The 24,995-nt window shown below is 47.7% G+C and overlaps 1 protein-coding gene across 1 annotated transcript in view; it reads left to right on the top strand.

Moving 5' to 3' along the window:
* TICRR (TOPBP1 interacting checkpoint and replication regulator) overlaps positions 1-24,995 on the top strand; it is a 67,209-nt gene that overhangs the window by 2,192 nt on the left and 40,022 nt on the right. Inside the window, exons 2-8 of the mRNA XM_038747356.1 lie at positions 1,543-1,822; positions 6,183-6,433; positions 7,528-7,765; positions 15,629-15,761; positions 15,967-16,097; positions 18,405-18,626; positions 20,925-21,076. Of these exons, the coding sequence (XP_038603284.1) occupies positions 1,543-1,822; positions 6,183-6,433; positions 7,528-7,765; positions 15,629-15,761; positions 15,967-16,097; positions 18,405-18,626; positions 20,925-21,076 (1,407 nt within the window). The remainder of the gene's footprint in view (positions 1-1,542; positions 1,823-6,182; positions 6,434-7,527; positions 7,766-15,628; positions 15,762-15,966; positions 16,098-18,404; positions 18,627-20,924; positions 21,077-24,995) is intronic.

The raw sequence follows: 24,995 nt of genomic DNA, 5'->3' as shown, positions 1-24,995 counted from the left end.
ATTAAGACTGAGGCCCACGTGGGACAACCTGATTACCTTCTATCTATCCCAGAGCTTAGAGCAGTGCTTGGCACATAGTAGGTGCTTAACAAATACAATAATAATAATAATAATAACGGCAGAGCGAGGAGTAGAACCCATGACCTTTTGATTCCCAGGCCCATGCTCTGTCCACTATGCTGTGCTGCTTCTCTAACTCTCCAGGTTCTCAGGGATTCGGGCATTGAGTTTGGGGATTTAGGTGCAACCCTGTACTTGTTCACCAGGGCAGATGTGGTGTTCTGTGCTCATTCTGGGTTATTCAGTCAGTCATGTTTATTGAGCATTTACTGTTTGCAGAGCACTGTCCTAAGCGCTGGGATAGTTGCAAGTTCATCAGGCCAGATACAGTCCCTGTCCCACATGGGGCTTGCAGGATCCCCATTTTGCAGTTGAGGAAATTGAGGCACAGGAGAGTGAAGTGATTTGCCCAGGGACACACGGCAGGCAAAGGGCAATTGCCCATGTCTTCCCTTTGGAAGGAAATGTCCAGTTACAGAGTGACAGAGGCATGTGGACTCTCTGGGCCAGAGGCCCACGATCAAACCCAAATAGAACTTGGAGGGGTGGCAGTATTAAATGTGATGACCTGTGGGGGCCTCATTTTCCCCAGCTTTCTGTCTGATTCTCTCACTCTACCAATGGTATCTACGGAGCGCTTACTATGTGCAGAGCACCATACTAAACACTTGGGAGAGTCTAATACAACAGAGTTGGTGGACATGTTCCCTGCCCACTTAACCTATAACCAACTAATGTGGGAACCCTCTCTACTGGGAGTGGACACTGAGGACGTTAATTGGAGTCTACATTCTTAGTTCTTTACTTGTGTTGGTGGGGGTAAAAAGGTTCATTTCATAAGGAAATTCAACTTTCCTTGACAGTTCTACAGAGAAGCAGTGCTGGAATATTCTGCACAACTACATTTGGAGACAGACTTGAATAGAAAAGTATCTTAGTCCAGTGCCGAACAGATTTTTAAAAAAAAGATTAAAGAGCCATTGGGAAATTGGGACGCGGTGGGGGCAGGGGGGGGGGGGGGGGGGGGAGTGGGGGGAGGAGATCACCAAAAGAAAAGAATGGGAATCGAAAACAGACTTGAAGAAGTTGGAATCATCGTAAGTAAAATTAATCCTGCTCAGCAAGGCATTCTTTTTTATTTTTTTTGTTTCTTTTAATTTCTTAAATAATATTTGCTAAACACTATGTACCAGGCATTACTGAGCACCGGGGTAAATACAAGGTTATCATGTCAGACACAGTCTCCCTGTTCCATATAGGGCTCACAGCCTCAGTCTTTACAGATGAAGTAATTGAGGCACAGAGAAGTGAAGTGGCTTGACCAAGGTCACAGGTGGCAGAGTCAGGATTAGAACCCGGGTCCTCTGACTCCTGGGCCTGTGCTTTCTCCCCTAGGCCATGCTGCTTCGCTTACGCTTTCAACGCACGTCTCAGTATTGTTGGTATGCTGGTGACCTTTGACTCTTTATGCTTTAATTTCAGGTTTGGGAATCACCAGATCACCTAGGGTACTGGATGCTGTATGAGCTTCTTCGTCTTGTAGGAGGCACCATCGTGCCCTCGGAACTTGTGAGTCAATTTTGGAGTCACGATGGAGGAAAACCGCGGGATTTTGGAAAGGAGAGTACAGCCGAGCCTCAGTTCTCTCCGTGGACGTCAATCTTGCCATTCGAATCCACTCTGAACTGCTTGCTGAACAGTGCATCTGAGTATCAGGCATCTTTTCCTCATCTCGAAGGAACCTTATTCCTTCCTCAGGAAGGTAAGAGAATAAGGGAGGAGAGCCTCTGACCAGGGTTTTGAGCCTGAGAAGTCTGACCGCAAGTCTGACTGCATGAGCAAAATGCTCATGTTTTAATACTGAGAAGCAGCGTGGCCTAATGGAAAGAGCATGGGCTTGGGAGTCAGAGGACCTGGGTTCTAACCCCAACTCTGCCAGTTGCTTTCTCTGTGACGTTGGGCAAGTTAAGACTGAACTTCTCTGTGCTTCAGTTCCCTCAATGGTAAAATAAGGATTCAATCCCTGTTCTCCCTCCCATTTAGACTTGGAGCCCCAGGCGGGACAGGGACTGTGCCTGATCTAATTAACGTGTACCCAGCGCTTTGAACAGTGTCTGATACTTAGAAAGTGCTTAAGAAATACCATAAAAAATGATTGTCATGTTAAAAGAAGGAAGCAATGCCAGAGAGGCCAAGGAAGACTTTTTCAAGCGTCCTTGAGAAAAACCGATGGCTGCCTGGATTTGGGAGCCATTCATTCATTCGTTCAATCGTATTTATTGAGCGCTTACTGTGTGCAGAGCACTGTACTAAGCACTTGGGAAGTACAAGTTGGCAACATATAGAGACGGTCCCTACCCAACAACGGGCTCACAGTCTGGATGGGGGAGACAGACAACAAAACAAAACATGTGGACAGGTGTCAAGCCATCAGAACAAATAGAACATGTGTGGAGGGAGGACATTCCAGGCAATGGGGAGGACGTGGGCCAGGGGTCGACGGCGGGACAGGCGAGAACGAGGTACAGTGAGGAGGTTAGCGGCAGAGGAGCGGAGGGTGCGGGCTGGGCTGTAGAAGGAGAGAAGTGAGGTGAGGAGGGGGTGAGGTGATGGAGAGCTTTGAAGCCGAGAATGAGGAGTTTTTGCTTGATGCATAGGTTGACAGGCAGCCACTGGAGATTTTTGAGGAGGGGAGTAACATGCCAAGAGCGTTTCTGCACAGAGATGATCCAGGCAGCAGCGTGAAGTATCGACTGAAGTAGGGAGAGACCAGAGGATGGAAGATCAGAGAGGGGGCTGATGCAGTAATCCAGTAGGGATAGGATGAGAGATTGAACAGCAAGGTAGCGGTTTGGATGGAGAGGAAAGGGTGGATCTTGGCAAATGTTGCGGAGGTGAGACCGGCAGGTTTTGGTGACGGATTGGATGTGAGGGGTGAACGAGAGAGTGGAGTCGAGAATGACACCAAGGTTGCGGGCTTGTGAGACGGGAAGGGTGGTAGTGTTGTCTACAGTGACGGGAAAGGCAGGGAAATGGCAGGGTTTGGGAGGGAAGATAAGGAGTTCAGTCTTGGACGTATTGACTTTTAGATGGCGGGCAGACATCCAGGTAGAGATGTCCTGAAGGCAGGAGGAGACCCGAGCCTGAAGGGAGGGAGAGGGGGCAGAGATGTAGATTTGGTTGTCATCAGCGTAGAGATGATAGTTGAAGCCGTGAGAGTGAATGAGTTCACCAAGGTGTAGAGTGTAGATAGAGTGTAGATAGAGAACAGAAGGGGACCAAGAATTGACCCTTAAGGAACCCCTACAGTAAGGGGATGGGTTTGGGGGCGGGAAGGGGGGGGAGCCCGCAAAGGAGACTGAGAATGAATGGCCGGAGAGATAAGAGGAGAACCAGAAGAGGGCAGAGTCTGTGAAGCCAAGGTTGGAGAGTGTGCTGAGGAGAAGGGGGTGGTCCACAGTGTCGAAGGCAGCTGAGAGGTCGAGGAGGATTAGGATAGAGTAGGAGCTGTTGGATTTGGCAAGAAGGAGGTCATTGGTGACCTTTGAGAGGGCAGTTTCGGTGGAGTGTAGGGGGCTGAAGCCAGATTGGAGGGGGTCAAGGAGGGAGTTGGTGTTGAGGAATTCAAGGCAGCGGGTATAGATGACTCGTTCTAGGAGTTTGGAAAGGAAGAGTAGGAGGGAGATAGGGTGATAACTAGAAGGGGAGGTGGGGTCAAGAGAGGGGTTTTTTTGAGGGATGGGGAGATGTGGGCATGTTTGAAGGCAGAGGGGAAGGAACCAGTGGAGAGTGAGCGGTTAAAGATGGAAGTTAAGGAGGGGAGGAGGGAAGGGGCGAGAGATTTCATAAGATGAGAGGGAATGGGGTCTGAAGCATAGGTGGATGGAGTAGCACTTGAGAGGAGGGAGGAGATCTCATCTGAAGATACTGCTGGGAAGGATGGGAGAGTAGCAGAGAGGGTTAAGAGCAGGGGTGTTGGAGAAGCGGGAGGAGTGACTTTGGGGATGTAAGGAGTTCCCTGTCAGGACTAATTAAATCCTTACAATGTGGGGAGAAATCATTCTCCTCTCCTCAAACGCTTTCCGTTTGGGTGTAAACTTCAAGAGCCCTTGGCCAAATTGTATTCTTTGAAGCCGTACCACCTGGAGAAGAGAGGTTTTAGGGGAAGTTTCTGGTAGGGCATGAGGGTGGAGAGTTCAACCAGTCAACGACTGTATTGTGCACTTACCATGTCCAACGCACCTGGGAGAGTGCAGTATTTATTCGTTCATTGTTGTCTTTATTGAGCGCTTACTGTGTGCAGAGCACTGTACCAAGCGCTTGGAAAGTACAACTCATCCAGCAACGGGCTCACAGTCTAGAAGCGGGGAAGAGTTAGCTCTGCCTCAGCTGCTTCCAATTGGTCTGGTTGCTAGGGGATTCTGGGTCAGATCCAGAACAGATTACTAATAGTGGAGCCACTATCCATCAGGGGTATTTATTGAGCGCTTACTGTGTGTGGAGCACTAGACTAAGCGCTTGGGAGAGGACAACATAGAAGCAGCAGGGCCTAGCGGATAGAGCCCGGGCCTTGGAGCCAGAAGGACCTGGGTTCTAATCCCGGCTCTGCCACTTGTCTGCTCTGTGACCTTGGGCTAGTCACTTCACTTCTCTGTCTCTGTTACCACATCTGTAAAATGGGGATTAAAACTGTGAGCTCCACGTGGGATACGGACTGTGTCCAAGCTGATTATTTTGTATCTACCCCAGCACTTAAAACATAGACCCTAGTAAGCGCTTAGCAAATACTAGAAAGGAAAGAAAAAACAAAAGTAAGGTAGACCCATTCCCTGCCAATAACAAGCTTACTGTCTGGAATGGGAGACAGACGTTAATCCTCAAAAATCTCCAGTGGCTACCAATCAATCTGCGCATCAGGCAGAAACTCCTCACCCTGGGCTTCAAGGCTCTCCATCACCTCGCCCCCTCCTACCTCACCTCCCTTCTCTCCTTCTACAGCCCACCCCGCACCCTCCGCTCCTCCGCCGCTAATCTCCTCACCATACCTCGTTCTCGCCTGTCCCGCCATCGACCCCCGGCCCACGTCATCCCCCGGGCCTGGAATGCCCTCCCTCTGCCCATCCGCCAAGCTAGCTCTCTTCCTCCCTTCAAGGCCCTACTGAGAGCTCACCTCCTCCAGGAGGCCTTCCCAGACTGAGCCCCTTCCTTCCTCTCCCCCTCGTCCCCCTCTCCATCCCCCCATCTTACCTCCTTCCCTTCCCCACAGCACCTGTATATATGTATATATGTTTGTACATATTTATTACTCTATTTATTTATTTATTTTACTTGTACATATCTATTCTATTTATTTTATTTTGTTAGTATGTTTGGTTTTGTTCTCTGCCTCCCCCTTTTAGACTGTGAGCCCACTGTTGGGTAGGGACTGTCTCTACATGTTGACAATTTGTACTTCCCAAGCGCTTAGTACAGTGCTTTGCACATAGTAAGCGCTCAATATAATACGATTGATGATGATGATGATGATAATACAAATAAATAAATTGCAGAGAGGTGCATAAAGTCTGTTCTCCTGCTCTAGACTGGCAGTTTGTGGGCATGGAGCATATCTACCCACTCTGCTACATTATACTCTCCCAAGCACTTAGTACAGTGCGCTGCCCGCAGTAAGTGCTCAATACATATGATAGATTGAATGTGTAAGACTTTGAAGTAGGGGAGAGTGATTGTCTATTGGTTATGAAGAGAGAGGGTGTTCCAGGCCAGAGGCAGGATGTGGGTGAGAGGTCGGCGGTGAGATAGACGAGATTACTGTACAGCAAGTAGGTTGGCATTAGAGGAGCAAAGTATGCAGGCCAGATTGTAATAGGAAATCAGCTGGCAAACTGGCATTTTTTTCTCCTGCTGAAGCTTTCATAAATTTAATTATTCATATTAATGTTGGTCTTCCCTGTAGAGTGTAACTCACTGTGGGCAGGGAATGTATCTGTTTATTATTATATTGTACTCTTCCAAGCGCTTAGTCCAGTCTTTGCACACAGTGAGCACTCAATAAGTACAGTTGAATGAATGAAGCTTCTGTTTGTTCCTCCCTTTTAAATACGTGGTTATTTCTTTTTTAGGTCCACCAGGGGTGACTCTCCAGGGACCATGGGCAGTCACCCTGGAGCCTCTGACCATGCACCAGAGCCCCTTTCCGGGTCCCGTTTCCATCTTCCTGAAAGGCACTGTGACCCACTGGACTTGGCCAGTGGGCAGCGGCTTTGGCACCGAGAGTTGGGTGTTGAGGAGTTCCGAGGGCGACAGTTCGTCAGAGCAAGGGATTTTATTTCAGCATCTTGTTAGAAGGCTAACTGCTGAAGAAGTGCAACTGGTAAATAATCTCCACATGAAATAAGAGACTCTTCTGGGACAGTGACTTGTGATAGACAGAGAGGCTTACGTTTTTTTTTTTTTGTCAACGTCGGGCAATCCATTTTTACTTGGGCCTGTTAGATTTGTTCCATAAATGGTGGTGTAGGGTGATGTTTTTGCAAAACCGCCTGCCAATTTTTGTAACAGTTTCGAAGGCAAGTTGGGTCTGGAAAGTCCAAAAATTTCCCAGGGTTCAAGGTTCTCCTGTGTCTGCCCGTTTAATGAAGAGTGCATTGGTGTAAGCTAAATTGTGCTTCTGAGCTGTTTCCTTTGCCTTGTGTGGACTGAAGAGATTTTTGGGTCTTCCCACCCAGTACTGAGACATTCAACTGAGTGATGGTGGTATTTGATATATTTGCATACTAGATAGACTTTACCAATTAATTAATGAAAATAATACTAATTGTGACACGTGTTAAGTACTTATTAGGTGCCAAGCACTGAACTATGCCCCGGAGTGGCTACCGTATAGTAAATAATAATAATTAGGGTACTTGTTAAGCACTTACTGTGTGCCAAGCACTGTTCTAAAAGCTGGGGTAGGTACAAGTTAATCCCATGGGGCTCACACTCTTTAATTCCCATTTTACAGGTGAAGTAACTGAGGTCCAGAGGAAGGAAGGGAAGTGACTTGCCCGACGTCACGCAGCAGACGTGGCGAAGCTGGGCTTAGAACCCAGATCCTTCTGACTCCCAAGCCTGTGCTCCATCCACTAAGTCACACCGGTTCTCCACAATCAGATCAGATCCGGTCTCTGTCCCTCCCAGGGCTCACCTTCTAAGGCAGAGGGAGAGCGGGCAATTTGATCCCCATTTTGAGGCCCAGGGAAATGAAGTGACTTGCCCAGGGTTACACAGCAGGTAGTTGGCAGAGGCGGGATGAGGACCCAAGTCCTCTGATTCCCAGGCCTAATGCTCTTTCCATTAGCCTGTGCTGCTTTTCCTTAAAAACCATCATCAAGCTTTCCATTCCTCCCTAAGTGTCTTGTTCCCGGTTTGGACCTAAAAAAATCAGCTTCCCCAAGCTAATCTGGATCTCCTGTGTCATGGTAGGTTGCCGACGTTTGTCCAGGTGAAGGCTGGCCTCCAAGCACTGGGCTCATCTCCCCTCTGTCCCCCAGTGCTGCCATTCTCACCGTGCTGGGCCCTGAGGAGGCTGCAGAGCTCCCGAGAAACCTCCTGCAGGGGGCTGTGGCTGAGAACTCCCCGGATCCATCCCTCCTCCGGGATGTTGTGAGCAGAGCCCTGAGTCAGGTTCAAAATTTCCTCGAAGAAGAGCCTGCCCCTTCTGGTAAGCAAGTGAGGCTGGGATCCAGTGAAGGATGAAGAGGGCAAACTTGGCTACTGGGAATGCTTTCCAGGGGCAGTTTTTGAGCAGAGAACTGCATTGCCTTTCCCTTCTGTTGCCCTTGAACCACGGGTGCTCAGAGTGCTCAGGCATCAGGTGTTCAGTCTTGTCTGGGCCCTGAGCTTTGGGCCAAACCTTGCCATTGTTAGAAACCAAGCTTTGTTGCAAATGCTCATTTAAACACAAAGGGACTTTTCCATTTTTCATGATCCTGTAATACTGACTCCCAGAGAACTTTAATCGAGTTTCTGAGATTCTCCCCGAGAGTTGAACACCTTGATTAATAAAAGCCTGTGGTATTTGTTAAGCGCTGACTGTGTACCAAGCACTGTACTAAGCGTTGGAATAGGCACAAGATAATCAGGTCCCATATGGGGCTCAGTCTTTAAGTAGGAGGCAGAACAGGAATTGAATCCCCATTATGCAGGTGAGGCAGCTGAGGCTCAGAGAAGTGAAGTGATTTGCCCCAGGTCACACAGCAGACAAGTGGCGGAGCTGGGATTAGAGTCCTCTTACTCCCAGGCCTGGGTTCTGTCCACTAGGCCATGCTGGCTGATCAGACCTACACGCCCGAGTGACTTCAGTCTACTGTAAATTCACATTGACTGAAGACAATTTTACATCTAGAGAGGGAAACTTTTTTTTTTTTAAGTACGAAAGCAGTATTAGGTGTGCTAGGCACAGGTTACACCAGTGTTCCACTCTCTTCATCGGCCTGCAGTTTATTCAAACGCGTTCAAGGAGCTTACTGGCGTCCAATCTTGCAGAAAACTCCTCGCCGTTAGCAGATTAAACCGGGTCAGAAAGAGTTCCAATTTTTCTAGATTTTAGTCAATCAATTGTATTTATTGAGTGCTTATTAATGTTCGGAGCACTGTACTAAGCACTTGTGAGAGCACAATACGACAGTATTAGCGGACACGTTCCCTGCCCATGAAGAGTTTACGGTCCAGAGGGCGAGACAAACATTAATATAAATTCTGGGTATGTACATAAGTGCTGTGGGGTTGCAGGGTGAATAAAGGGTGCAAATCCAAGTGCAGGGATGATACAGAAGGGAGTTGTAAAAGAGGAAATGAGGGCCTAGTTGGGGAAGGCCTCTTGGAAGAGATGTGCTTTTAATAAGGTTTTGAAGATGGGGAGTGTGATTGTTGGTTAAGAAGGGGGAGGGCATTCCAGGCCAGAGGCAGGATGTGGGTGAAAGATTGGCAGCGAGATAGATGAGACTGAGGTACAGAGGTACAGCGAGTAGGTCGGCATTAGGGGAGCAAAGTGTACCGGCAGGGTTGTAGTAGGAAACCAGGGAGGGAAGGTAGGGGCAGGCAAAGGACTTGTCCCGCAGTTGACCCCCGGCCCACATCATCGCCCTGGCCTGGAATGCCCTCCCTCCCCACATCCTCCAAGCTAGCTCTCTTCCTCCCTTCAAGGCCCTACTGAGAGCTCACCTCCTCCAGGAGACCTTCCCAGACTGAGCCCCCTCCTTCCTCTCCCCCCCCATTCCCCCCCCGCCTTACCTCCTTCTTTTCCCCACAGCACCTGTATATATGTATATATGTTTGTATGTATTTATTACTCTATTTTATTTGTACATATTCTATTTATTTTATTTTGTTAATATGTTTTGTTTTGTTCTCTGTCTCCCCCTTCTGGACTGTGAGCCCAGTGTTGGGTAGGGACCATCACTGTATGTTGCCAACCTGTATTTCCCAAGCGCTTAGTACAGTGCTCTGCACACAGTAAGTGCTCAATAAATACGATTGAATGAATGAATGCGGAGGTGGATGGGCAACGACTGGAGATTCTTGTGGATTGGGGAAGTATGGCCTGAAAGATTTTGTAGAAAAGTGATCCAGACAGCAGAATGAAGTATAGACTGGAGTGGGGAGAGACAGGCGGCCAGGAGGTCAGCCGGGAGGCAGATGCAGTATTCGGGATAGGATAAATGCTTGGTTTAATGTGGTAGTAGTTTGGAGAGGCAATTGTGGATTTTAACCATGTTATGGAGGTTGAACGGACAGGATTTAGTGACAGATTTGAATATGTGAGTTGAGTGAGAGGGATGAGTCGAGGACAGTGCCATGGTTATGGGCTTGTGAGACAGGAAGAATGATGGTGCTTTCTACAATGACCGGAAAGTAGGGGGAAGGACAGGGTTTGGTTGAGAAGGTGAGTTGTGTTTTGGACATTGAGGTGTTGGTGGGCCATCCAAGTAGAGATGTTCTAAAGCATGAGGAAATGTGAGATTGTGGAGAAGGAGACACATTAAGGCTGGAGATATTCCACACTCTGGCAAGGGCAGGATAATTAAAAAAAAGTTTGTATCTTGATCCACTTTTCAATTCTTTTAAATTATTACTATTTATTAATTTTTTTTTGGTACTTGTTAAGGACTTACTGTGTCGAGCACTATTTTAAGCACTGGGGTGGATACAAGGTAATCAGGTAGGACACAATCCGTGTCCTTCATGGGGTTCCCAATCTTAGTTTCCACTTTACAGATGTAGTAACTGAGGCACAGAGAAGTGAAGAGACTTGCCTAAGATCACAGAGCAAACTAGTGGCAGAGCTGGGATTAGAACCCAAGTCCTCTGACTTCCAGCCCTGGGCTCTTTCCACGAGGCCACACTGCCTCATTATTTGCAAGTTTTCTTTATCTCATCATCAATGCTATTGTGCCTTTACTGTGTGCAGGGCACTGTACTAAACGCTCGGGAGAGTACTATAGTTTTTAGACACATTCCCTGAGCTTACGAGGGGGGGGGTTCCTCCCCCTCCCTCACCCCCAACGATCTGGCCTCCTACTTCATTAACAAAATTAAATCCATCAGGTCTGACCTCCCCAAAGTCACCTCCCCCCCTTCTCCAACCCCCCGGCTCTCAACACTCTCTGCTACTCTCCCATCCTTCCCAGCAGTATCCTCAGAGGAGCTCTCCTCCCTCCTCTCAAGTGCTACTCTGGCCACCTGTGCTTCTGACCCCATTCCATCTCATCTCATGAAATCTCTTGCTCTGTCCCTTCTCCCCTCCTTAACTTCCATCTTCAACCGCTCACTCTCCACTGGTTCCTTCCCCTCTGCCTTCAAACATGCCCATGTCTCTCCCATCCTAAAAAAACCCTCTCTTGACCCCACCTCACCTTCTAGTTATCGCCCCATATCCCTCCTACCATTCCTTTCCAAACTCCTTGAACGAGTTGTCTACACGCGCTGCCTCGAATTCCTCAACACCAACTCTCTCCTCGACCCCCTCCAGTCTGGCTTCCGTCCCCTACATTCCACGGAAACTGCCCTCTCAAAGGTCACCAATGACCTCCTGCTTGCCAAATCCAACGGCTCATACTCTGTCCTAATCCTCCTCGACCTCTCAGCTGCCTTCGACACTGTGGACCACCCCCTTCTCCTCAACACGCTATCTGACCTTGGCTTCACAGACTCCGTCCTCTCCTGGTTCTCCTCTTACCTCTCCGGTCGTTCATTCTCAGTCTCTTTTGCAGGCTTCTCCTCCCCCTCCCATCCTCTTACTGTGGGGGTTCCCCAAGGTTCAGTGCTTGGTCCCCTTCTGTTCTCAATCTACACGCACTCCCTTGGTGACCTCATTCGCTCCCACGGCTTCAACTATCATCTCTATGCTGATGACACCCAGATCTACATCTCCGCCCCTGCTCTCTCCCCCTCTCTCCAGGCTCGCGTCTCCTCCTGGCTTCAGGACATCTCCATCTGGATGTCTGCCCGCCACCTAAAGCTTAACATGTCGAAGACTGAACTCCTTGTCTCCCCTCCCAAACCTTGCCCTCTCCCTGACTTTCCCATCACTGATGATGGCACTACCATCGTTCCTGTCTCACAAGCCCGCAACCTTGGTGTCATCCTCGACTCCGCTCTCTCATTCACCCCTCACATCCAAGCCATCACCAAAACCTGCCGGTCTCAGCTCCACAACATTGCCAAGATCCGCCCTTTCCTATCTATCCATACTGCTACCCTGCTCATTCAAGCTCTCATCCTATCCCGTCTGGACTACTGCATCAGCCTTCTCTCTGATCTCCCGTCCTCGTGTCTCTCTCCACTTCAATCCATACTTCATGCTGCTGCCCGGATTATCTTTGTCCAGAAACGCTCTGGGCGTATTACTCCCCTCCTCAAAAATCTCCAGTGGCTACCAATCAATCTGCGCATCAGGCAGAAACTCCTCACCCTGAGCTTCAAGGCTCTCCATCACCTCGCCCCCTCCTACCTCACCTCCCTTCTCTCCTTCTACAGCCCAGCCCGCACCCTCCGCTCCTCTGCCGCTAATCTCCTCACTGTACCTCGTTCTCACCTGTCCCGCCATTGACCCCCGGCCCACGTCATCCCCCGGGCCTGGAATGCCCTCCCTCTGCCCATCCGCCAAGCTAGCTCTCTTCCTCCCTTCAAGGCCCTACTGAGAGCTCACCTCCTCCAGGAGGCCTTCCCAGACTGAGCCACTTCCTTCCTCTCCCCCTCATCCCCCTCTCCATCCCCCCATCTTACCTCCTTCCCTTCCCCACAGCACCTGTATATATGTATGTATGTTTGTACATATTTATTACTCTATTTATTTTACTTGTACATATCTATTCTATTTATTTTATTTTGTTAGTATGTTTGGTTTTGTTCTGTATCTCCCCCTTTTAGACTGTGAGCCCACTGTTGGGTAGGGACTGTCTCTATATGTTGCCAACTTGTACTTCCCAAGCGCTTAGTACAGTGCTCTGCACACAGTAAGCGCTCAATAAATACGATTGATGATGATCTTGTAAAATCTTTGATGAGCTTACACTTTATCTCATAAAATCTTTCATGTACTGAGACCTGGAGATTTTGTTTTGTTGTTTGTTTGTCTGCACTTGTGATAAGCCACTCACTCAATTAGTTGTGTCAAACTCCCAGCTATCAGGAGTTTTGTTTTGAGTGTAGTGGTGAGGAAACTCGTCCCCTAGACTTTAACCCCTCTGTGGGAAGGGAATGTGTCTTGTACTCTCCCAAGTGCTTAGGTACAGTGCTCTCCACACAATAAATACCATTAATGATGATGATGGGACAAGGATTTTGAGGGGTCAGTCAATGGTATTTGCTGAGCACTTACTGTGTGCAGACCACTGTACTAAAAACATGGGAGAGCACAATAAGCAATCTAACAGACACATTTCCTGCCCACAGCAAGCTTACAGTCTATAGAGGGGGAGCCAGGTATTAATCATGGCTCAGTGGAAAGAGCACAGGCTTGGGAGTCAGGGGTCATGGGTTCTAATCCCAGCTCCGCCAACTGTCAGCTGTGTGACTTTGGGCAAGTCACTTAACTTCTCTGTGCCTCTCTGTAACTTCTCTGTAACAAATGCCATCATTATTATTATTATTATATAAATAAATTATGGCTAAGTGCATTAAGTGCTGCAGGGTTGGGAGCAATAAAATAAAGGGAGCAAGTCAGGGTGACACAGAAGGGAGTGGAAGAAAAGGAAAAGCAGGCTTAGTCAGCGATGTGCCTTCAATATGGTTTCGAAGAAGGGGAGAGTAATTGTCAGATATGAAGAAGGAGGGTGTTCCAGGCCAGAGGCAGGATTTACGTGAGAGGTTGGCAGCAAGATAAGACGAGATTGAGGTACAGTGAGAAGGTTTAGATTAGGAGAGCAAAGTGTGCCGACTGGGTTTGTAGCGAGGTGAGATAGAAGGGGGCAAGGTGATGATTGCTTTAAAGCCGAGGGGGTGGGGAAGATGAGGGACAGTCTTCAGAAAACTACCTTTTGGGGATGTCTGTAGCCCCAATCAGAAATTCTCAGGCCTTGACACGACCCCGTGATGAGTCAAACTTTCAGACCTTGACAGGAGGACCTTGTAATGATTTAGGCTGAGAATCAAGTTCTCCTTGACAGCAGGGATTATTATTGTTTTCTTCCAAGCACGTACTCCAGTGCTCAGCATAAATACTATTGATTTTTTTTTAAGTGGTATTCGTTAAGTGCTTAGTGTGTCCCAGTCACTGTACTAAGCACTGGGGTAGATACAGGATAATCAGGTTGGACACAGTCCCTGTCCCACACAGAGCTCCCAGACTTAATCCCCATTTGAGAGTTGAGGTAACTGAGACACGGAGAAGGGGACTTGCCCAAGGTCACACAGCAGACAAGTGGCAGAGCCGGGATTAGTTGATGGGAAACAACTATTCGGGTGATCCCTGTAGGGTTTTGGCATCTTTGTTCACTGCCCATATGGGGTTTCTGTCTGGTAATTAGAACAGTGAGGTCAGCTCTTCATATCTGTGGAGTTTGAGAAGGGTTAGGGAGTCCTTTCTGAGCCACCACTTCTCTCTCAACCAAACAGTGGTATTTATTGAGCGCTTGCAGTGTGCAGAGCACTTGGGAAAATACAATGCAAGGCATGGGTAGATGAGATCCATGGCCACAAGGAGCTGAAATTAGCCCACTCATTTTTTCCTTAGAAATATGCCTCACTGGTAAATTTGAGAGCTTCTGTTAGTGATCCGCAGATTTATGGGGCAATGAACCTGAGGTGAAATTTAAATCTAACAAGGCTTTGGAATTCCTGATCATCTACAGTAACAGATCTCCAAAGGGTGGTACAAGTGTTTGGAATGGTCACTTTCAACCTCCTCTACTGGTAAAGATAGTGAGTTCTAGACTGAAAACTCTCCAGATCTTAAAGCTCGTTGTGGGAAAGGAATGTGTTTATCAACTCTGTTGGACTGTACTCTCCCAAGTGCTTAGTACAGTAAACCCTTAGTAAATACCATTGATTCAGTTTGAGGCTGCAGCTTTTATATTGCTTTTGTCAGCGTTTCTATTGACTCTGCCCGTTGTCGACTACTTTTGCCCTTATGCTAAAATGTGCAATTTTTAAACAACATAACCAGTAAAATTTTCATTTATGCCTCTAGAGGCCCACTTCAGAAACAAGCCATGGGGAAGGGCTGCTACACTCTTAAAAGGAGGGTTAAGTTGTCTTTAGGTTAAAGCCAATTGACTTGAATTGTAGTTTTGGGTCACACCTCTGGGATGGGTCTTTTTGGGAGTCTTGCTAGAGATAGTGGGTGGGGATGCAACTTTATCAAACTCTTCCTTGAATCCGTCAATGGTATCTATTGAGCACAAACTGGGTGCAGAGCATTGGAATGCCCTCCCTCCACACATCTGCCAAACTAGCTCTCTTCCTCCCTTCAAAGCCCTACTTGGAGCCCACCTCCTCCAGGAGGCCTTCCTAGACTGAGCCCTCACTTTTTCCTTTCCTCCTCCTACCCTCCCCATCGCCCCCCCGGCCCTACCCCCTTCCCCTCTCCACAGCACTTGTGTATATTTGTACATATTTATTACTCTATTTTATTAATGATGTGTGTATAGCTATACTTCTATTTATTCTGATGGTATTGACACCTGTTATTTGTTTTGTTTTGTTGTCTGTCTCCCCCTTTTAGACCCCAAGCCCGTTGTTGAGTAGGAACTGTCTCTGTGTGTTGCCGATTTGTACTTCCCAAGTGCTTAGTACAGTGCTCTGCACACAGTAAGCGCTCAATAAATACGATTGAATGAATGAATGTACTAAGCTCTTGGTAGAGTACAATGTAGTTGAGTTGGTAGACACGATTCCCATCCACAAGGAGTGTGGACATTCTTTGGAGTCTTGGTCTGGGGCTTGATCCTGAATGCTGATGGGCTTTAGGGCTGGGAGCAGGAAAAGAATGCAGAAGGAAGGAATGAGGACCAGGGGAGATTTTTGGAACGGTTTGGTTTTTGTTCTCAGCAGGGTGTGTTTTCTCTCCGCTGTCTTTCCCTAGCTGCTGCTCTGGTCCCAGAATGGGCTCAGCAAGAACACAGCCACACCAGTCCCTGGAGCCCTGCAGTAGTGGAGAGCTGGTTCCCTTTCTCTAATCTCAGCGGTGCAAATTCAAATTTGATGGAGTCATTTTGGTAAGAAGCTCCTGGTCTGGAATTTCACGCTTCCATAGAGCTGAGTGTAGAAGTGAAGTCTTGCTGTTTTGTAAGACACTCAATTTTATTGTGGGGAGGAGGGGTAGATGACAGAAACTGTCTCCTCTTATTTTCCCAGTAGGCTAACGAATCCTGGTTTTAACTTTGTCTTGGAACTACCTGTTGATTGATGCTTAATGTGCAGTTTACTGCAGGCCATCTCAGAAGAGACCTCCAAGCCCGAAACAGAGCTAACTGACCGTCTCTCCGAGTTCTACCAGAAGACAGCCCGGGATGAGTCTGCCACAGCTGGGCAGGAGGACCACAGAAAAAAACGTATGCATATGCTTGGAACAGAAAGTCACTGTACTCTGGCCCAGACTTCCTTTCGGTGACGTACTATTATTATCGTTATTATTATTGTTATGGTACTTGTTAAGCACTTACTATGTGCCAAGCACTGTTCTAAGCACTGATTTAGATAGAATTTAATCAGATTGGACACAGGCCCTGTCCCCACATCAATCAGTCGTATTTATTGAGCGCTTACTGTGTGCAGAGCACTGTACTAAGCGCTTGGGAAGTACAAGTTGGCAACATATAGAGACGGTCCCTACCCAACAGTGGGCTCACAGTCTAGAAGGGGGAGATAGAGAACAAAACAAAACATATTAACAAAATAAAATAAATAGAATAGATATGTACAAGTAAAATAAATAAATAGAGTAATAAATATGTACAAACATACATACATATATACAGGTGCTGTGGGGAAGGGAAGGAGGTAAGGCGGGGGGATGGAGAGGGAGGAGGGGGAGAGGAAGGAGGGGGCTCAGTCTGGGAAGGCCTCCTGGAGGAGGTGAGCTCTCAGTAGGGCCTTGGAGGGAGGGCATCCCAGGCCAGGGGGAGGATGCGGGACGGGGGTCGACGGCGGGACGGGCGAGAATGAGGTACGGTGAGGAGATTAGCGGCAGAGGAGTGGAGGGCGCGGGCTGGGCTGTAGAAGGAGAGAAGGGAGGTGAGGTAGGAGGGGGCGAGGTGATGGAGAGCCTTGAAGCCGAGGGTGAGGAGTTTCTGCCTGATGCGTAGGTTGATTGGTAGCCACTGGAGATTTTTGAGGAGGGGAGTAACATGCCCAGAACGTTTCTGGACAAAGACAATCCGGGCAGCAGCGTGAAGTATGGATTGAAGTGGGGAGAGACAGGAGGATGGGAGATCGGAGAGAAGGCTGATACAGTAATCCAGACGGTGATAGGATGAGAGCTTGAACAAGCAGGGTAGCGGTTTGGATGGAGAGGAAAAGGCGGATCTTGGCAATGTTGCGGAGGTGAGACCGGCATGACTTGCCCAAAGTCACACAGCTGACAAGTGCGTCCACCAAGTACCCACATCAGAGCAGAAGGGCCTGCTTTCTGGGGCCCACTGAAGTGCCCAGAGATGGCTTCGCAGGCCAGCCACTCACTTGGATCCCGGAGGAGTTGGGCCGTGATGGACACACGACGCCTTTCGCCATTAGAAATGCCTCCGGTCGCACGTCTCCCGATCAGCGTGTCCGCCACGTGGCTGAGGCTCAGCTCCACCATCCCCGATTCTGCCTTCCTGCACATGGGGCTCAGACTCTTAATCCCCATTTTACAAATGAGGTAACTGAGCCCCAGAGAAGTTAAGTGACTTGCTCAAGGTCACACACCAGACATTTAGTGAAGCTGGGATTAGAACCCAGGTCTTTCTGACTCCCAGGCCCACGCTCTATCCATTAAGCCATGCTGCTTCTCCATATTTGGTGGACGATGGCCTTTTGAGTTGCAGACATCTCCTCAAGCAGCGCTGGGTGGAACGACAAGGCATTGTGAGGGGAAATGCTCTGTCAGCCTCCCAGAAAGCTGGAAATAGCACTGCCACCTCCTTTTGCCTTTTAGCTTCATGGTAGGATCAGTGATAATTGCCTCATTAGTAATGATTGTGGTATTTGTTAAGTGTTTAGTATGTATCCAGCACTGTGCTAGCTAAGTACTGAGGTAGAATGGAGATCATCAGGTCCCACATGAGGCTCACAGTCTAAGTAGGAAGGAGAACAAGTACTGAATCCCCATTTTGCAGATGTGGGGAAACTGAGGCTCAGAGAAGTAAAGTGACTAGCCCAAGGTCACACAACAGGTAAGTGGTGGAGCCAGGATTAGAATTTAGGTCCTGATTCCCAGTCCCATGCTCTTTCCTCCAGGCCACGCTGTGTCTCAGTGCTAAGTGAGCTATTGTACGATATAACTTGAAGGCCAGGAGTTAAAGATGGAGTTGGGGGGAGAGGGCCGTGGTTGAAATGGCCTTTCTAGAAATGTCTTCTCCATGATGTGCTGCCATAAAATAATGACGATTTAGGTTCATGGGGAACATCTCAATTTGTGTCTAATATTGTAAACTTTCCATTGAAAGCCAATCTCTCTCTCTGCCTTGCCGTTGAAGATTTATGCCCAGTTTGGTGAAGGAGTTGGTGTTAATAGGCGGTCGGATATTTAATTCGGCCAAAGTAGGTTGAGAAGTCGGCTTCCCCAGTCCCTCCGTACCATGGATTTGTTTTGCTTAACTGCTGCTGAAACAGTTCAGCCGAGTGCCGATTCTGGGAAATGCATCATTATTTTTCTTCAGGTGGAGTCCCCCGCACTCCTGTCAGGCAAAAGATGAAGACCATGAGCCGCTCCCTGAAGATGTTGAATGTTGCAAGACTGAACGTGAAAGCTCAGAAGTCTCAGCCAGACGGGACCTCGGCCACTGTCGTCCGGGGGAAAGGGACTCACAAGGCCTCTCTCAGAAGAAAAGGGGAGAAACTGGAAGACGAAGGGAGAATTCTGAGGAGTTCTATATCTAAAGGTTTGTATCCGGTTTTCTCAAGTGGGCCAAGGAGTGCATACTGCAGGCGGTCATTTCAGGGGCCTCCCGCCACCCCCTGAAGCCAGGGTTTGGCCAATTATTTTCCTTCTGGATTTTCTTTGACTGTTCTAACAGCCGAGTCCCTTATTGCTGGGAACACGGGTTGTCAAGGAAAATTCCAGACCTTCAATTTGTGCCTTCATTCATGCAGTCATATGTATTGAGCACTTACTGTGTGCAGAGCACAGCTTAGCCGGGGGTTTTTATGACTTCTAATCTTAAGCATGTCCTTAAACCTTTTGAAAATTACTGAAGCCTGAAAAGGTTCTTGCTTTCTCTTGTTTTCCCCAGACCTTTCCTTTATGTGAAAGTCAGGAAAAGTTGGATTGGGGAAAATGTTCACATTTGGAGAAGAGATAGAGAAAGGGTGGAGGGGCTTCCCAGACTGAGCCCCTTCCTTCCTCTCCCCCTCGTCCCCCTCACCATCCCCCCCCATCTTACCTCCTTCCCTTCCCCACTGCACCTGTATATATGTATATATGTTTGTACATATTTGTTACTCTATTTATTTATTTTACTTGTACATATCTATTCTATTTATTTTATTTTGTTAGTATGTTTGGTTTTGTTCTCTGTCTCCCCCTTTTAGACTGTGAGCCCACTGTTGGGTAGGGACTGTCTGTATATGTTGCCAACTTGTACTTCCCAAGCGCTTAGTACCGTGCTCTGCACACAGTAAGCGCTCAATAAATACGATTGATGATGATGATGATGATGGAGAGAGAGAGAGAGAGAGAGAGTGTGTGTGTGTGTGTGTGTGTGTGTATTTTGAGGCAATTTATGTTCAGAACTTTTTTTTAATGGTATTTAAGCGCTTATTATGTGCCAGGCACTATATACTAAGTGCTGGGTTAGATACAGGCTAATCAGATTGGACACAGACCATGTTCCCCATGGGGCTCACAGGCTTAATCCCTATTTTAAAGATGAGTTAACTGAGGCTGAGTGAAATGACTTGCCACAAGGTCACACAGCAGACAAGTGGCAGAGCTAGAATTAGAACCCAGGTACTCCCGACTCCCAGGCCCATGCTCTGTCCACTAGGTACCACGCTGCTTAAACTTCTTCTAAATCAGTTTTTTGCTTAGTTCAGTATCCAGTTCTCTTAAGATTTATTTGGTGAGCAAGTGAAGGAGTGGAAAGGGTGTGGTTCTTGAAATTTAAGGAGATCAGAGACACGGCTTTGGTGATTGGATGTGATTGGAGGTACACAGAGAAAATGTACAGGCCTGCATGATCTGTTGCTCTGCTCAGACATGCCCTAACTTCTTAACTGTCAGTCATGAGTCTTCATTTTCTTAATGCCGGTCTCCGTGACTTCTTGGAAAAGCATCTAATTAACAGTGTCCTCCCAAGCACAATAGGAAGTAGTCAGACAGCCCTCAGACATAAATTTGGCACAAAGAATGGAACATCTAAATTTAGGCAACTCTGTTGGATTGAAGAAAACTATATCCATGCTTTCCCCCACCCCTCCCACACACACTAGATTTTTTTTTTCCCCAGGAGATTTTAAACATCCTAACTGCCTGGGTTTTGCAGAGGGGTGGGAGGGGTCTCAGTTCAGAAGTCATCCAGTCCACTTAAAATGCCAAGATTGTGGTCTTGAAAAATCACAAGTTCAGAACAACTCACACCGTAGTACCCATCGTGCCTGACATCTTGCGGCTGCCGCACAAGGAATTTCTCCTGACACCCCTGTAGCCACCAGGCTTGCATCACGGGATGAAAGTTCTCTAACAACATTGCAGGAGTGAACATTTGTGTTCCTAGCAGAATGAGGCATAAATCAGACCTCCACAAGGAAAGTTTGACGCTCTAATCAGCGCACCCCTTTATGTTGGGAATGTATCAGAGGCAAGACTCTGGGGTAATACCCAGAACACACTTCCCTCCGAGGCTGGCATGTTACTCTAGCCATCTGGCAAGGGTGAGACAGCTGTAGGGCAAGAAACCATCTGTAGGGTCAAGGTCTAATCTCATGTGTGGTTAGAGTGATGGGCCAGCAGTTCAGGGGTGAGAGGTGGTAAAGATGTATGGGGGAAAAACAAAGGTACTGGGGAGAGGGCAGGGAGTGCATCATTTCACCTTTCAAATGTAAGACTTTTTATGTGCTGTAGGCAGAGTGATCAGAGTCTCTCTGCTCTTAGAATCTTCACTGGACGAGTCTTTTATGAGCGGGGAAACTATTATTGGTTGTTGTAGTATTCACTTTGATTTTTTAAAATATATATATAGATTTTAAAAGCAAAGAAGAACTTCTGTCCCACTTGAATGAAAGCTACCAGAAAGCTGTGGCCACCGGAGATGGTTTGATAAGCGAGTGGGCGCAGAACATGGTCTCAGCCGTGAGAATGTTCCTGAAATCTAGAGGCATCCAAGAATTGGAGGTGAGAAAGACTTCACACATCACTTTCCTGCGGTTCATTGTTAGTGGTATTTGTCGGCTGCAGATCACTGTACTAAGCGCTTAGCAGAGGACAATATAACAGAATTGGCAGACACATTCCCTACCCACACCAGGTTTTCAGTCCTGCTGTTCAGTCATGCAGGGTCAAGGCAGGGTCGGGGCTAGGGCGAGGTGGGTGGGGCCGCCCAGAAACAGAAGCCAAGCTGCAAATATCCAGCTGCTTTTTCTGAAGAGTGTGGGGAAGAGGACTAGGAGGTGATTGTATCCTCGCCGGACAACTCACTGGCTCCACTTGGCCCTTTTGGAGTTCAGTTTTAGCAACTGGCATCGTCAGACGAGCGTACGTGCTCCAAAACCAAAAGGAGTGAGTATCCACAAGGAGCAAGGGTGCAATCAATCAATCAGTCGTATTTATTGAGTGCTTACTGTGTGCAGAGCGCTGTACTAAGCGCTTGGGAAGTACAAGTTGGCAACATATAGAGACAGTCCCTACCCAGCAGTGGGCTCACAGTCTAAAAGGGGGAGACAGAGAACAAAACCAAACATACTAACAAAATAAAATAAATAGAATAGATATGTACAAGTAAAATACATAAATAAATAAAGTAATAAATATGTACAAACATATATGCATATATACAGGTGCTGTGGGGAAGGGAAGGAGGTAAGATGGGGGGATGGAGAGGGGGACGAGGGGGAGAGGAAGGAAGGGGCTCAGTCTGGGAAGGCCTCCTGGAGGAGGTGAGCTCTCAGTAGGGCCTTGAAGGGAGAAGGGAGGTGAGGTAGGAGGGGGCGAGGTGATGGAGAGCCTTGAAGCTCAGGGTGAGGAGTTTCTGCCTGATGCGCAGATTGATTAGTAGCCACTGGAGATTTCTGAGGAGGGGAGTAACATGCCCAGAGCGTTTCTGGACAAAGACAATCTGGGCAGCAGCATGAAGTATGGATTGAAGTGGGGAGAGACACGAGTATGGGAGATCAGAGAGAAGGCTGATGCAGTAGTCCAGACGGTATAGGATGAGAGCTTGAACGAGCAGAGTAGCGGTATGGATGCAGAGGAAAGGGCGGATCTTGGCAATGTTGTGGAGCTGAGACCGGCAGGTTTTGGTGACGGCTTGGATGTGAGGGGTGAATGAGAGAGCGGAGTCGAGGATGACACCAAGGTTGCGGGCTTGCGAATGGGCAACCACTGGAGGTTCTTGAAGAGTGGGGAAACATGGACTGAATGTTTTCATAGATAAATGATCTGGGCAGCAGAATGAAGTATGAACTGAAGTGGGGAGAGACAGGAGGTAGGAAGATCAGTAAGGAGGCTGATAATCAAGGCAGAATAGGATAAGTGCTTGGATTAGCGTGGTAGTTTGGATGGAGAGAAAAGGGCGGATTTTAGTAATGTTGTGAAGGTTAAACTGACAGGATTTAGTGAGAGATTGAATATGAGGGTTGAATGAAAATGCGTGTTACCAAGGTTACAGGCTTTTGACATAGGAAGAAGGGTGGTGCCGTCTACAGTGATGGGAAAGTCGGGAAAGACAGGGTTTGGGTGGGAAGATAAGGAGTTCTGGTCAGTGTTCTGCTTCCCCAGTGTTGAGTACAGTGCCTAGCACATAGTAAATGCTTAACAAATATCATTAAACAAAAAGGGAGCGGAGAGAGCACTGAAGTGAAGAGGGTGCTTGTTGCCCTTATTTGAAGTCTCCCTTCCCTCTCTCTAGAATCCCATCCTCTCCAGTCAGTGGTATTTATTGAACACTTATTGTTCATGCATTTGCCTGCAGTAAGGGAAGAGCTCCCCTTTCTAGACTGTGAGCCTGCTGTTGGATAGGGACCGTCTCTATATGTTGCCAACTTGTACTTCCCAAGCACTTAGTACAGTGCTCTGCACACAGTAAGCACCCAATAAATACGATTGAATTTGTATTTATTGAGTGCTTACTTTCATTGTCGTATTTATTGAGCACTTACTGTGTGCAGAGCACTGAACTAAGCACTTGGTTCAGCAATAGAGACAGTCCCTGTCCACACCGGGCTTACAATCTAGAAGGGGGAAGACAGACAGCAAAACAAGTAAACAGGTATCAATGTAAATAAATAGAATTAAAGGTACATACACATCAAAACAAGTAAACAGGCACCAATATAAATAGAAGTCTATATAAATAGAAGTCTTCTAGACTGTGAGCCCACTGTTGGGTAGGGACCATCTCTATATGTTGACGACTTGTACTTCCCAAGCACTTAGTACAGTGTTCTGCACACAGTAAGCACTCAATAATTACAATTGATTGAAGTACTGATATATACGTATATGCATAAGTGCTGTGGGGCTGGGAGAGCGATTCGAGGTGATGCGGAAGGGAGGGGGAGCTGAGGATAAGGGGAGACTTAGTCTGGGAAGGCCTCTTGGAGGAGTTGAGCCTTCACCAGGGCTTTGAAGGTTGAGGGGGAAGAGTGATTGTTTAGCGGATGTGAGGAGGGTGGGCATTCCAGGCCAGAGGTAGGATGTGGGCCAGGGGTCAATGGCGGGAGAAGCAAGATTGAGGCACAGTGAGAAGGTTAGCACCAGAGGAGCAGTGTGTGGGCTGGGATGTAGGAGAGAAGGGAGGTGAGGTAAGAAGGGGCAAGGTGATGGAGAGCTCTGAAGCCTTTAGTGAGGAGTTTTTGTTTGATACGGAGGTTTATAGGCAGCCACTGGAAATTTTTGAAGAGTGAGGGGACATGCCCAGAATGTTTCCTTAGAAAGATAAAGAGATGGGGCGATAATTGGAGAGGGCTGTGGGGTCAAGGGAAGGTTTTATTTTAGAATGGCGGAGACATGGGCATGTTCGAAGGCAGTGGGGAAGAAGCCATTGGGGAATGAACAGTTGAAGATGGTAGTGAAGGAGGGAAGGGGTGAGAGCTTTTATAAGATGGGAAGGCTGATGTACATGTGGGAGGAGGGCCGCACTTGAGAGGAGGCAGGAGATCTCTGCTAAAGATGCTGCTGCTTACTGTATGCAGAGCACTGTACTAAGCACTTGGGAGAGTACAATGCGTGTAGCACTGAATTAAGTGCTTGGGAGGGTACAGTAGAGCTGGTAGACCCAATCCATGCCCTCAAGAAGTTTATGGTCTCGTGAAGGACATACACTGGGGTTGAAGGGCTTTTTTAATGGTATTTAAGTGCTTACTATGTGCCAGGGAGTACTCTAAGCGCCGTGGTAGACACAAGCTAATCAGGCTGGACCTAGTCATTGTCCCACATGGGTCTAACAGTCTTAATCCCCATTTTACAAATGAGGTAACTGAGGCCCAGAGAAGTGAAGTCACTTGCATAAGGTCACACAGCAGGCACATTGCGGAGCCCGGATTAGAACCCAGGTCCTTCTAGCTCCAAGGCCCTTGACCTATCCACTAGGCCCCCCTGCTTCTCTGAACCTTGCCCCAGGGAAAGAGTTCAGGACTCCTTTATTTTTCTCTGCTCCATCATCATCATCATCAATCGTATTTATTGAGCGCTTACTATGTGCAGAGCATTGTACTAAGCGCTTGGGAAGTACAAATTGGCAACATATAGAGACAGTCCCTACCCAACAGTGGGCTCACAGTCTAAAAGGGGGAGACAGAGAACAAAACCAAACATACTAACAAAATAAAATAAATAGAATAGATATGTACAAATAAAATAAATAGAGTAACAAATATGTACAAACATATATACATATATACAGGTGCAGTGGGGAAGGGAAGGAGGTAAGATGGGGGGGATGGAGAGGGGGACGAGGGGGAGAGGAAGGAAGGGGCTCAGTCTGGGAAGGCCTCCTGGAAATGACCACTTGGGTTATGCAATACTTAGAGTACTTAGAGCCCCATAGTGAAAAGGTAATGAGTACACTTTGTATCTAAAAGTTTATCTACAAGTT

Source organism: Tachyglossus aculeatus, chromosome 5 (genome assembly GCF_015852505.1).
Source record: "Tachyglossus aculeatus isolate mTacAcu1 chromosome 5, mTacAcu1.pri, whole genome shotgun sequence".
Lineage (NCBI taxonomy): Eukaryota > Metazoa > Chordata > Mammalia > Monotremata > Tachyglossidae > Tachyglossus > Tachyglossus aculeatus.
The sequence above is the reverse complement of the archived record's forward strand: the minus strand, read 5'-3'. Positions and strand labels throughout refer to the sequence as shown.